This window comes from Mesitornis unicolor, unplaced genomic scaffold (genome assembly GCF_000695765.1).
Source record: "Mesitornis unicolor isolate BGI_N332 unplaced genomic scaffold, ASM69576v1 scaffold11683, whole genome shotgun sequence".
In the NCBI taxonomy this organism is placed as follows: domain Eukaryota; kingdom Metazoa; phylum Chordata; class Aves; order Mesitornithiformes; family Mesitornithidae; genus Mesitornis; species Mesitornis unicolor.
Window position 1 is genome coordinate 24576 of NW_010174030.1, and position 12271 is coordinate 36846.

At 41.1% G+C, this 12271-nt stretch overlaps 1 protein-coding gene across 1 annotated transcript in view; it reads right to left on the reverse strand.

Annotated features, from left to right (window-relative positions):
- The window catches only part of PLXNC1 (plexin C1), a 67825-nt gene that overhangs the window by 18132 nt on the left and 37422 nt on the right, over positions 1–12271 (reverse strand). Inside the window, exons 14-20 of the mRNA XM_010180915.1 lie at positions 11619–11718; positions 10539–10640; positions 10048–10151; positions 6142–6183; positions 5523–5647; positions 4782–4980; positions 3268–3418 (exon numbers count right to left, since the gene is read on the reverse strand). Coding sequence (XP_010179217.1) covers positions 3268–3418; positions 4782–4980; positions 5523–5647; positions 6142–6183; positions 10048–10151; positions 10539–10640; positions 11619–11718 — 823 coding nt within the window. The remainder of the gene's footprint in view (positions 1–3267; positions 3419–4781; positions 4981–5522; positions 5648–6141; positions 6184–10047; positions 10152–10538; positions 10641–11618; positions 11719–12271) is intronic.

Below are 12271 nucleotides of genomic sequence, written 5' to 3' on the forward strand. Positions count from 1 at the left end.
GTGAAACGCTAACACTCAGCAGTGCACCGTGCTTCCTCATCAGTCATTGAGCAAATTATCCACCGAGGTGTGCAGCTGCTTGTCTGCCTGGGAGAGAGCATGCTTCAAAAAGCCTCTGTGACACATCCAAGTCCCTTTCAAGGCAGTTTTATTTCTCAATACTCAAATATAAGCACAGCAAGAAACCACACAGCTCCTCAGCTCATACTGGACCAGTGCTCTTAGAAGCATATTTCCTTAATTCCTCTGCTTGAGTGTTTACTTCAGCAGTCCATTTCTGTTTGATATCTGGCCCTTTCCAGCAGAGAGGGGTAACAGGAGGAGTTGGTTGGTCCCAATGTCCGCGGCCCTTTTAAAAAAAGGGACAGCTCTAACACTACTCAAAACCAACATGTTTCGAGTTCTTTATTTTTCCTGTTAGAAAAGCCCTGAATTTTAGAAAGTCTCTCCTGCCCTTCTTTCTCTATGCGCAGTGCTGCTTCCTTCTCCTGCACCTGCACAGTGGTGTGATCAGTACAAGACCTGTGGAGCTCTCCCTGATTTTTTAGAAGCCTGTCTGTATCCTGCTTTTATTGGTTTGGAACTGAAGTCCCAATCCTGAAAGGAGAGATTCATATGCAGAGTGCCTACAGCCTTGTCTGTGCCCTGCCACTGATTTGAGAGTTGAACTCCCTACCAGATGCATCCCTGTGTCTGCAAGTGCCTAGAAATCTGGACTCTTGAGTGTCTGGAGATGTGCTTCAGTACCTTTTTATCACCCTCTCTTTGGTTGTGTGATTATACTTTGCTCTGGACAGCCAGGTTTTAACGTACTGCTGTGGAAAAGGGCAAAATAAAATACCAGTACAATACTGCAAGACTTAGAATGTAACTGCAGTCAGCAAATGTGCAAATGCATTTGAAAACTCAGCTCAGAATGTTATTCCGTTTAGAAAACAAAACCTGCAATCCTTCAGGCAGAAATTTTCTTCCGAAGAAAAGAGAAAATACTTGGTTCCCTGTCTGTACACTCACAGCTCCTGCATGTCATTGCAGTGCATGTGAAATGGTGCTAGCAAGCAAAAAAAGCTGACTCCTTCCACTTTAGCACCCTGTTCAAAGCTGTTCTTGAAGAGAAAACGTCCACAGCCGGCCTGCTTCCCCAGCCCAGAAAGCCTCACTGCTCCATCTAAATCTCCTTCACAGCACAGTTTCAGTTTCCAGCGTAAATCTTAGACAAAATACCAAACAAAACTGTTTCTCTGTCCAGCCAGAACTCGAGTCCTTGGGCTCCATCTCTGCAATTTTACTGCAAGATCCTCTCTCCTTTTCTGACGATTTTAAAGGAACATTTAGCCCCTTCTCAACTAAGTCCAATAAACTGCTGGACCTTAGAGTTGAAGGTTGACTTATTAACCCTGTAACAGTATCATTATCTTCTATTTAAAAACAGGAATACAAAGTACAAAGGCAGCAAACAACATTCGAGAAAGGTTATCTGGTCTCTCACTTCCTCATGCATCCACAGCCAGCCTTCCCCACCAATACTGACTCCTTCAGACCACTTCCCCTCTCTCTGCTTCACTGCAGGCTGCCCACAAGGCCTTATCAGCAACTGCATGCACAGAAGTAGCACTAGGAAAAGTATTTAAGGCAGATTAGCAGATCTGCAGTTCAGCAGATTCAGAGTCGGCAATCCCCCCAAGGTGCTCTCAATTTGAATTTGTGCTATAAATAAGAAGAGTCAATCAATTCCACAGGACCAGATGTTCCTGCGCAGCCTACTAGTAACTAGCGTATTGAGCTTGCTTGAAAATCCTTCCTCTGCGTAACTACTGGGTTTTGTATCCTCTGGCTATATATAGCAATATATTTAAACCTATCCTGGATCCCAAATGCATGCCAGAATGCAGCACACAAGGAAATGAAAGATACAGTATTATGTGTTTAATTTTTAGTCACAAACTTCTTTTCCAAATGGATGCTGTGGTAACTTAGCTTGAAGCTTCAAATGAAGCTTGCAACAACAGCTTTGTAAATAGCTATAAGAAGACTTGACGATAAATCTGTCAGTCCAGAAAATGACAATTCAGAAATGTTTCACAGAAAGTTTGTCATTTCAGTGAGCCTCCTAGGTGACCCAGCGAGCTAAGTCCAATGGATCGCTGACCAACCCGAATTTCCAGTGTCACATTGTCTACTCCAGTATGTGGCATCTTAGAACCTCCAGGTTCTTGCTGCAAAAAACAGAAGATGGGCAGACCTGGAAGCTCCAGCCCTACCTGAAGCTCAGGATGTGGGCTCTGAAAAGGACTCACTTCTCCTCCAAAGCCTCCAGCAATTGCAGCGTCTCTGTCATGCCAGTTTCTGCTCCCAAGCTCTGAAGCCCCCTATTCAGTCACACTCCTCACACTCCTAAGTATGTCTGGCAACTTCAAGATGAAGCCAGGAGTTAAGAAGAAAGCTATGGAAATGACTGGAAATGCAGATTTTTTAAGTTCTCAGACTCAAAATCGCTTGGAAATTCTAGGAAAAAAAAGTGCTCTGGTTATTCTGAAAACCTTTTCCAGACCTACTCAAAAAGCCACAATTTATACATGCTCCAAAGTGCAATAATCCCTGCTGTCCCTTCTCCCCTCAGTGTCAGAATGACAATCAGTAAGGGAATTCCAGCTTCCTAAGAATTCTGAGTGTAACAGTACAATGGGAAGCACTTTGCAGTTGCTTTGGGAAAGGCTAGAAATTGATGGTAAAGTTCAGAAACTTAGCTAGCCTTCTCAGATACCTTGTTTTTAACCAAGCAACTAATTAAAATCCACCACACTGTAACCTTGCTAATTTGGAGCTAATAATATGGAAACCCACAGCAAATTATTGCTGCCTAAAGATCAGTCACAAGTAAACACAACAGAAAAATAAAAAACCTCTGCATTCCATTCTTTCATTCATTGGAAAAGTGCAATTTAGTTGAAATTCTGAGTGTATGTTTATATTTTGTGGTACACCTTAAAATAAGAAGAAATTTTAATACCCCCGAGACTTCATTAAACCTAACCTTTGGTGATAAAGGCATGCTGTGAAGCGAGGAGTGAGCGCTATTTGTGAAATGTATATTGGTGAAAAAGCAGCTAGTTAAACTCCACTGCGTTTTGAAACTGTCAGCAATAACAGTTTTATTATCTGGGTACTTAACCATCACCTTAGTGTCTAAGAGCCCTAATTTAGCTTCCTAGAAAAACAGAAAACACTGTAATTGTTCTTGTTTGGAGGGAACACAAACTGGGAAACATACCACGGTTTTGAATTCAGACACTTGCCACAGCAGCCAGTCTTCGTTAAGTGTGTACAGGGCCTTGCACGTTATGGCGTCGACGGGTCCTTTGTTTATCCTCTGATTAAGGGTTGTCACGAGCAAATAGAAAGGTTCACCAATTGTCTCCTAGGACGTGAAACAAACACAAGGAACATGTTTATTTTTGGAATCATTAAATGGGCATGAATAACTAGGAAAAAAATCAAGTGTAACAAATTAAGTTATTTCCTTTTAACTAACTTGTTATCTCACAATTAGAAAAGAAAACTTCTCTGAGCAGATTTATCTGGTTATTTGCTTAAACTCCATACTTTGCTTTTCGGTTCGAAAGTGCCACGCAAATAGTGAGGGACAGCTGGAGTGTGTGGCGAGATAGCACACAGACCCTTGCTGAGCACAAGCAGGCTACAGACAAGCTGCTCCTACTCCACCTGGCAGACGCTTCCCAGTTCTACCAAAGAGCGGGTGGAGGGCGAGACGCGCGTGTGTTCACACCCATACTTCAGCTATTTCTTCCTTTTTCAGTCTTGTGAGAAAACAAGCTAACAACTAGCTTCCTTCTGAATCAGCGTCTCCCCTTGTTGTGCCTGAAAATAAGCTTTGGGAGGGAAGTGGTGGGGCATACACTGGTGTATCAGTGAAAGAGGGAATGAAACTGGGGCTTCCCTCTCCTGCCTGAACCCCAGCATCTGAGAAAGGAAGGATGGATCCTTGTCTCCACGTGACACCACCACTCCTGCAGCCTGGCTAAGGCAACTCACTAGCACAGCTCTGTAACGATGACTGGTGAATGGAGAACAGATCTCTGACAGGTCCTTGTCTCTCTCCTGGGGTTTCAGGACAACGGTGCGAGCTGCTGAGCCTCAGATGACTCTGCTGCATTAATGCAAGGACCGCTACGAGCAATACCAACAGTGTGATACCATCGCACTGATAACAGGGACAGGAAACACAACCAAGCACTGAAACCAAGAACGAAGTGCTACCAAGTGGGTTAAAATAAACAAACAGTTAAAAATGCTTATTTTGTTTCCACTTGAAGTTCCTTAGTTCTTGAGATCTATAATGCTGTTTAGAGGTTACAAAGTTTGGAAAGAAGTTTGCTTTTCCAGAAGATGGCATTCCTTAAATCTCCATTACGTGGTAGCTTCCCAACAGCTTGCACAGAAAAGTACAGCTGCATTTTAACAAATGTGTCAGTCTTTTAAGTATGATCACAATGCATCTCATGGAGATGAAATAATGTCTGATGTGAGAAAAGCATATGCTAGAATTGCAAAACTACCCACATCTCAGCCAAATAAATGACACGATCATCACTTGCAGATGTGCTCTTTCCAGATGATACCAGCTAAGTCACCTAAACTAGAAGGGCACACATTAATAACGTCAAATGTTAGCTTGAACACTTAAATATCATCCCTTTAACAATTCCTATGGAAGAAATCAGTTTAAAAAATTACTACGTAGTGAAAAGATGTACATGTACCCGGAGGAAGCCAGAAAGACAGACAGACATCCAGTTTGTCAGCAATTTTTCTACCACAGATTCAGTTCGTCTGAGCAGTAGCTTAGGCTGTACATTGCTTGACTGCTCCATCAAGTCCTTTGTCAACACTTCCAAAATATGGGTTAGATAAACTAGCTTAGTTTGTAGTGCAATAGTCAAGAAGGATGCAAACAAGCACCTGTTAAAAAACAAAAAAAAAAAGAGAATGCTATAATATTAAGTAGTTCTCTTTCCAGTCATCATTAATAAATGAAAAACACTTTAGTGCAATTCATATCCTAAGTTTTCCTTCCTAAGGCACAGAAACTGTCCACTGATCTCTACAAAAACAAAAATTGTAAGTCCATCTGCTCTTGTGGTTATTTTTTAAACACAGAATTTGTCTCTAAATTCAGTTCTGCAGAACAACACCTGCTTCAGTGACAGAACATTTCTAAACTGTAGAACTGTTGATCTAACTGCAGGAAGTGTTTACAGTCTGAAAGTAAGTTTTCCTGCTCCTCTGCCTCTTTGTTTACATGTACAGACATTCTGATTTCTCTTTAATGGCAATGTTTTTTCTTCCTCAGTGTGTGCAGATGGAGAAGATGGAAAAAAATGCTCTGGAGTAATGCAAGCTTATTTTGCAAGAAGCAGACATTACATTTGTGTGCTACAACCCATGTTGTTTTTTCCTGCTAATTCTTTGTCTTGAAGATGATAAGCATAATCATACTATACCTGTCTTTCACAGAGAAATTTTTCTGCTTTTCAAGGGTGTGAATGAGAGTAACAAGAAAGCTCTTGTTACAAATTAAAGCATGCAACATGTTGAAGCTTTCATCCTTGCTTGTTTGGTCTCTGCTCTGGAATAGTTAAACAAAAATAAGCAAACTGTAGTTTGGCTGTGATGGATTCTCAATGCTCAGAAAAATGGTAAGCAACATATGGGATAAGATCCTGGCCTCATTCAAATGAGAGGAAATTCTGCAAGTATTTCATGAGTCTCAGGATTTTACTGAAAATGCATTTGCGTTTTTGTACAGCACTGAGTACACACATGCAGAGCATGCATTTTCTGTCATATAGACAAAGTAATGCCAAAACTTAAGTTTCCCTGTTGTTTCCCATGACTAGATGATGTTTATTTTATTTAAATAAGTCATAATATACTTTGGGTAACAGCATTTTACACACAAAATTCTTTTTATATATAAATCTATGTAACCCTCCTCATTGGGGAAAGGGGACATATTGAAAATTCAATCTGATGTGTTCTAGGACAACACTGAAAAATGGGATACAATCACTCATGAAACAATATTTATTCATTAAGGCATAACACACTACGTCAACTTACCTGTGGCATGTCTTCACTGAAGATGGATGCAAAGCCTCCTGACTAAAATATAAGATAGGTGACATTTATCATTTTTAGGTATACCAAAAGTTTCTAACACATGTATGTTAAACACGCCAAGCACGCTCCTGACGGCACATGACTTGAAATAAAACAATGGAAATGCTGGCTTCTAATGCAGGTACACTATAAAAACTCTGCACAAGAACTTCTGCAAAGGTGCTGCCAAGGTTCACCGAAAAGTGACCTCTGAGAGGTGACCTGGTATTGACTTCAGTGTCACCGTGTGTGTTACCCTGCGCTGCTGACTGAGCTGCACTAGCACAGCAGTCAGCTAACGCTCCGCAGGAAAGGCTGCTGCTGACCCTCATCTGTAAATGTGCTGGTGTGCAAGGGGTGCTGCAGGCTGCATCCTCCTTGGACGGCAATGACAGCCTTTGGTGTACAGGGTTTCTGTAACAGAGTGACTCTTGAGTTCATCTGCGTCCATTCATTTCAAGGCTCTCTATGAATGTTCACTAATGAACTCTCCAGGAGGTCCATGCTGTCATTCTCCAGAGAGGCACAGGTGCCACCACACATCCAGTCCTAGTGAAAGCTCTCACAACAGAAGGAAACCAGTGCTCAAAGACCTTGTCAATGCCTCTTGTCTGACTCTTACAGCCTACAAGGTCCCAACACAGCTGCATGCTCCCAAAGCACCACCCTTGAGCAACAAATTCACACTGGTAACATTTACTGTCATCTGCTTTATCTGTGATGCTGGCAAGCCCCTAGTTTCCTTACAGAATCATAGAATCACAGATTGGTTTGGGTTGGAAGGGATCTTAAAGATCATCCAGTGGAACCCCCCTGCCATGGCCAGGGACACCTCCCACTAAACTCAAAGCCCTGTCCAACCTGGCCTTGAACAACTTCCAGGGAGGGAGCATCCACAGCTTCCCTGGGAAACCTGTTCCAGTGTCCCACTCTCATCATCAAGAATTTCTTCCTTATGTCTAATTTAAATCTATCCTCTTTCAGTTTAAAACCACTGCCTCTCATCCTGTCACTACTGGCCCTGGTAAAGTCTCTCTCTGTCTTTCTTATAAGACCTCTTTAAGACTGAAATGCCACAGTAAGGTCTCCCTGGAGCCTTCTCTTCTCCAGGCTGAACAACCGCACCTCGCTCAGGCTTTCTTCACAGGAGAGCTGCTCCATCTCTCTGATCATTTTCATGGGCCTTCTCCAGATCCTCTCCAACAGGTCCATGTCTTTCCTGTGATGGGGACTCCAGAGCTGCATACAGTACTCCAGCTGCAGTCGTATCAGAGCTTATCCTCCTCATTAGAGGTGGAGTATCACCTGCCCTGACCTGTTGCCTATGCTTCTTTTTATGGATACAATTGTTCCTCTGGGCTGCAGCACACATCCCCAGCTCACATCTCATTTTTCAACTACATATCTGTTTTTTTATCCATTCCTTTCCTCGTGCCTCCTGCTCTATTCTCCCCTACCATCCTCTTTTTCCTCTTCCTCCACTGGCTATTCCAATTTTTTCAGAACTTCTTCAGCACCTCTAACACCACCTACCAATAAAACACACAGACACACACAAAGTGAAGCAATCAGAACCATGTTAAAGGTTAAAAATACTTGAGAACAGGGAACAAACCTGGTAGCATTAAACCAAGCAATGTGGCGAATTGAGGGAAAACAGAAATAATAATCCAAATTTAACAAGTAAAGAAAAAAAATCAGGCTGAACATAAGGAATATTTTAAGAATAGCTGTAATATCCATTTGACACTTACAAGCAATAACCACAAAACAAAAGCTAGCAAGCCAGATTAAATACAGAAAATTGAAGCAGCGGGAGGCTAGAAGCTCAAAATGAAGATGGGGTCCATCATTCTTAATTTTAGGTATCTGACTCCCTCTTTAAGCAACTCATCCCGTCCTGAGACAGATGTCTCAGGCTAGTGGGATGAATCACGTTCTTGAGCTGCCCGTCTCTGCACTGACTGCAGAAGATGCTCAGCGAACAGCTTTGATGTCGTGTTTAAACAGCTGAGATGAGATGAGACAAAGCCCATCAAACACATTGGAAGGCAGAGAGAGCACAATATGGACATCATTCAAACAAATGAGGTTAGTGAGGGAAGTGCTGGTTTGTCACTTTGACCCTTCTGTCAACCCTTCTGACGCTCGGTTGCAATCTACTACCCCATCGCTTTTTCTGCTCATCTGTGTTATTTGTTTAGTAGAGCACTGCTGTCCTACCACATTCATACAGCACAAGGCATGTTTGGACTTTCCTGCAATGTAAACGAGAAGTACTTAGCAGAAAAAATTGGTACATGATACGTTAAATAACTTGCCTGACACCGCATGTCTCTAGAGAGCGAACAGTGGCAAGTTTACCTTCGTGGTATCAGGACTTTAAACTGAGACAAAACCCAACTGGAATCACTTCCAGGATACGCAGTGGCACGAGACTTGCCAAGGCAAAACAGGAGCCCTTCCCTTTCTGACTGCACATAATGCAACAGAGTGGCAGACTTGATGCCTTTTTTTCTTTCCTTTTTATTTGCATCATGCAAAGCAGACAGCTTCTACAGATTGTTACTGTTTTGACAGAGGACTATCACTAGGAAAAGACAAAATTCTAAAAATAAAAACACTATTTTAATGCTAATATGCCTGGCAACAAAATAAACTGGAAGGAAAGAGATGCAGAAAGTAAGACTTCTTTGGTCCATGTTTTTCAAACCTCCTAGTGATCCCATACAAATTAGACTGGGGGCATCAGAGCAGTACCAGATGAGATATTCCCAGTTTCCTTTGGTGTGAGAACTGAACTCAAAGTGTACAAAGATTATACATATGTTGTTAAATATTATTTTTCCTTTGTATCTGGTATTTAGTGTTGTACAAAAAAGGGCCCTGATTCTGCACTATCACGTGTTTAACTTTTATCACAGCAAACTTCTAGCAGGATTACAGAGAGTGATAAAGTGAAGCAGTGTGCAGATAAGACTGCAGGACTGGGCCACAGCAGTGATGAGTAACACACGAAGACCAGCAGCTATAACCTAAACCACCACAGCACTAACCAAAGGTTTCTACTCACTGGTGTCAGTTGCACAGTAAAATATCACCAGTTGAGATCAGAGCTTCTGTCCATTAGTGAATGCCAGTAAGCACTGATTAACATCATGATTTAATTTTGAAACCTGTGGCAAATGTACTTATCAGCATTGCAATGTGCCACATAAGCAAAAAAAAACCAGAAAGAGAAAGAAAACATTTAAGAGAAAGTCTCTTCAGTCTTCTGATGCAGTGGCGCAAACTGCTCCTAAAAGCAATGAAAATATCCACCTCCAAACTGGACAGTACTTAAGTACTTATGTAATTTTTAAGCATTTGACCTGCACTCCTTCGAATCAAGGTCTTACCATTGCTAACAGCAGCTTGAGTAGAAAGTCAGCATGACCTTAGAGCCAGTTTCTCATCCCACAAGTCTAATTAGGAAGTGTCAAGATGTTAGTTAGCCTGACTGCTACTTTAATTAGCTATAGCATGGAAAGTGAAAGCATCAGAACAAAAAACCACAATGGATAAATTATAGCTTAATTAGGATGGCCTGAAAGGCAAGCAGTTTAGTGAAGCTGAGCAAAAAAGAAATGGATGCACACACAACCCTTGAAAATTCAAAAATGGTGCTTTACCTACAGCATTTAGCTTGGTTAAATATAGAGATGTATAGTCCCAAGTGTTCTTCTGTAATTCTTGACTTAATAAAAGTTTATTGTGAAAACAATGTGCAATTACTGTGTAGTATTTAGTTTAGCTATTTGATCCTGACCTTCCTAGCTTCTTCATTATTAGGCAAGGCTGACAACTGAGAAAGCTGTCAATATTTACCTCTGGAAAGAAAGTTCTAAGAGCAAAGTGTTTGTAGTCAAGGAAGGGAACAGTTCCAAAACTATCCACCACGTCTAATTCATCCATCTGCAGTTCAGCAAATCCTGAAACGGCACCCCCCCTCCCCACCCAAAGAGTTAGTATAGTTAACACACAATCATCTTCACAACTATAACTTGGCCCCAATAGATGTTCCTTTAAAAACTGTTTTCAGGCAAGAGAGGTTGTTTTTCTAGCTGAAATTCTTGGGAGTAGGAAAGTACCAATCCTTTTTTTCCCCCATTTTTGTTGAAGAAAGTATTACATGCAATCCTATTAGCCCAGTGCTATCTGCTACTGCAATGCACACTAACATTAAAGGGTAACTCTGACATAACATAAAAATATTCTAATAGCTATAAAGTTAAAATGTTTATATAATGTGAGCTCCTTGACAGTTTCAGTTCAGAAATTATACCGTATTTAAGCTCTCTAAAGCTCTTTAGACCTACCCTCACGAATTTCTTTCCGTATCTCATATTCCAGCAGTTCAAGTTGCTGACTCTGTTTACGAGTTAACTCTTTGGATTTGTATCTAGTAACTATGAATGCCACTAAAAAAAAAAAAGGAAGAAAAAAAGATTCTTAGTAGAGCAAGTGCAGAACAGACAAACCCTCTACAAGACATACTTTAATATTATTTTAAGAAACAGAAAGATCAAAATACACTTGCACTCTCCAGGAGGATTACTGTTTCTGCTGTTGTCAATGTGCTAGTACTCATGAGCCCCAGTTATTTAGATCTAAACCCACATGTTTAATAAAAAACATTCCGTGTAACAAGGTCTTGGAATTGTCAATCTAACTTTATTTGAAAGTACAGCACACCCTGCTATGTACAGCCTTCACAGTAAGACACAGAATCTAACAACCACTTCAACTACTAGAAACCTACTTAAAGTAGGTTGGTTAAACAAGAAAAACAGTTCTTCTGAACAGAAAATCCACTTCCAAATTGTTAAATTCTCCAGAGCTTATTTAGAGAGAGTAAAGGCATGAGATATGGCTCCTGTAAAGGTAATGCACTTTTTAAAAAGAAACCCAAACAAACAAAAGAACAACCCCCCAAACTTATTACAATAAATGGAAATTTATCAAGTATGTAACCAGGACCAAACATTTAGAAAAAAGGAGTGATAAAAAGATGAAGGGATAACTATTTAACACCACAGACACTGCTGGAGGATGATTAGTTTGTTAGGGAACATCTGCCCCAGGGCTGGGATGGGAGCCCAGCTCTGACAGCTGGAAGAACCCAGGTTATGACACAAGGATGTCAGTCCCATGGCTTTCCTCACTAAATGGTGGTGAGAAACCCCAGCACAACAGCCAAAACTACTGCCCTGTAACATGCTGTAGTGCGACAAGATGGACTTCACCACCAGACCACAGTTAACTTTGTTCGCTCTTATTGGGAATAGGGGAAAACCACCAGACTGTTTGTGACAGTCCCAGCCACGGATGCGTGTGTTTATGTGTCACGATTATACCCTTCAGCAAATCAAAAACTGAAAACACATTGTTGTACTCACCTATAATCACACCCACTACAATAGGCAGCAAAATAAGAACATATAAATATATGTGTGATGATGTTGGTTTGACTTCGTGTTCAAAATTTCCTAATTTGACCTGAAGAAGAACAATGGCTATGTTAATAGAGCACAGGTATTAGGTAAAATGACATTCAATGTATTAAAAAAAAATACGTATTTGAGGCACATGAAGGACCCTGTTCTGCAGGTTACTGGGAAGACAGCAGCAATTTAGGAAAACATATGTGAACCAAAACAAACTTAACTTTTACCATATTTGATGCTTAAGCAGGATAACAAAGCACTGACAAGAGAAAAAACCTGGAGGGCCTCATTAAGCACCAAATTCTGCTGATACTCATTGCAAACAAGAGCCCTCAAATGAAGGCCAAGATCTGACCTCAAGTGGCTCATGGACTTCAGAATCCCTGCTAAACCTTCTGGCATTTTGAACTGAGAAAGGCAGGTGTTGATAGTTAAACATTCCTTTGCACTTACAATGCTACTCTGCCAAGCAGAAAATTAAGATAAGACTCACGCTAATAACGAGGGAAGTAAAATTTCTGATAGATGCCTGGCCCACAGCCCTCTTCCCTATTTCTTTGCAGAAGTTTCAACCTCTTTAGGCAGGATGTAGGGCATTACTGAAG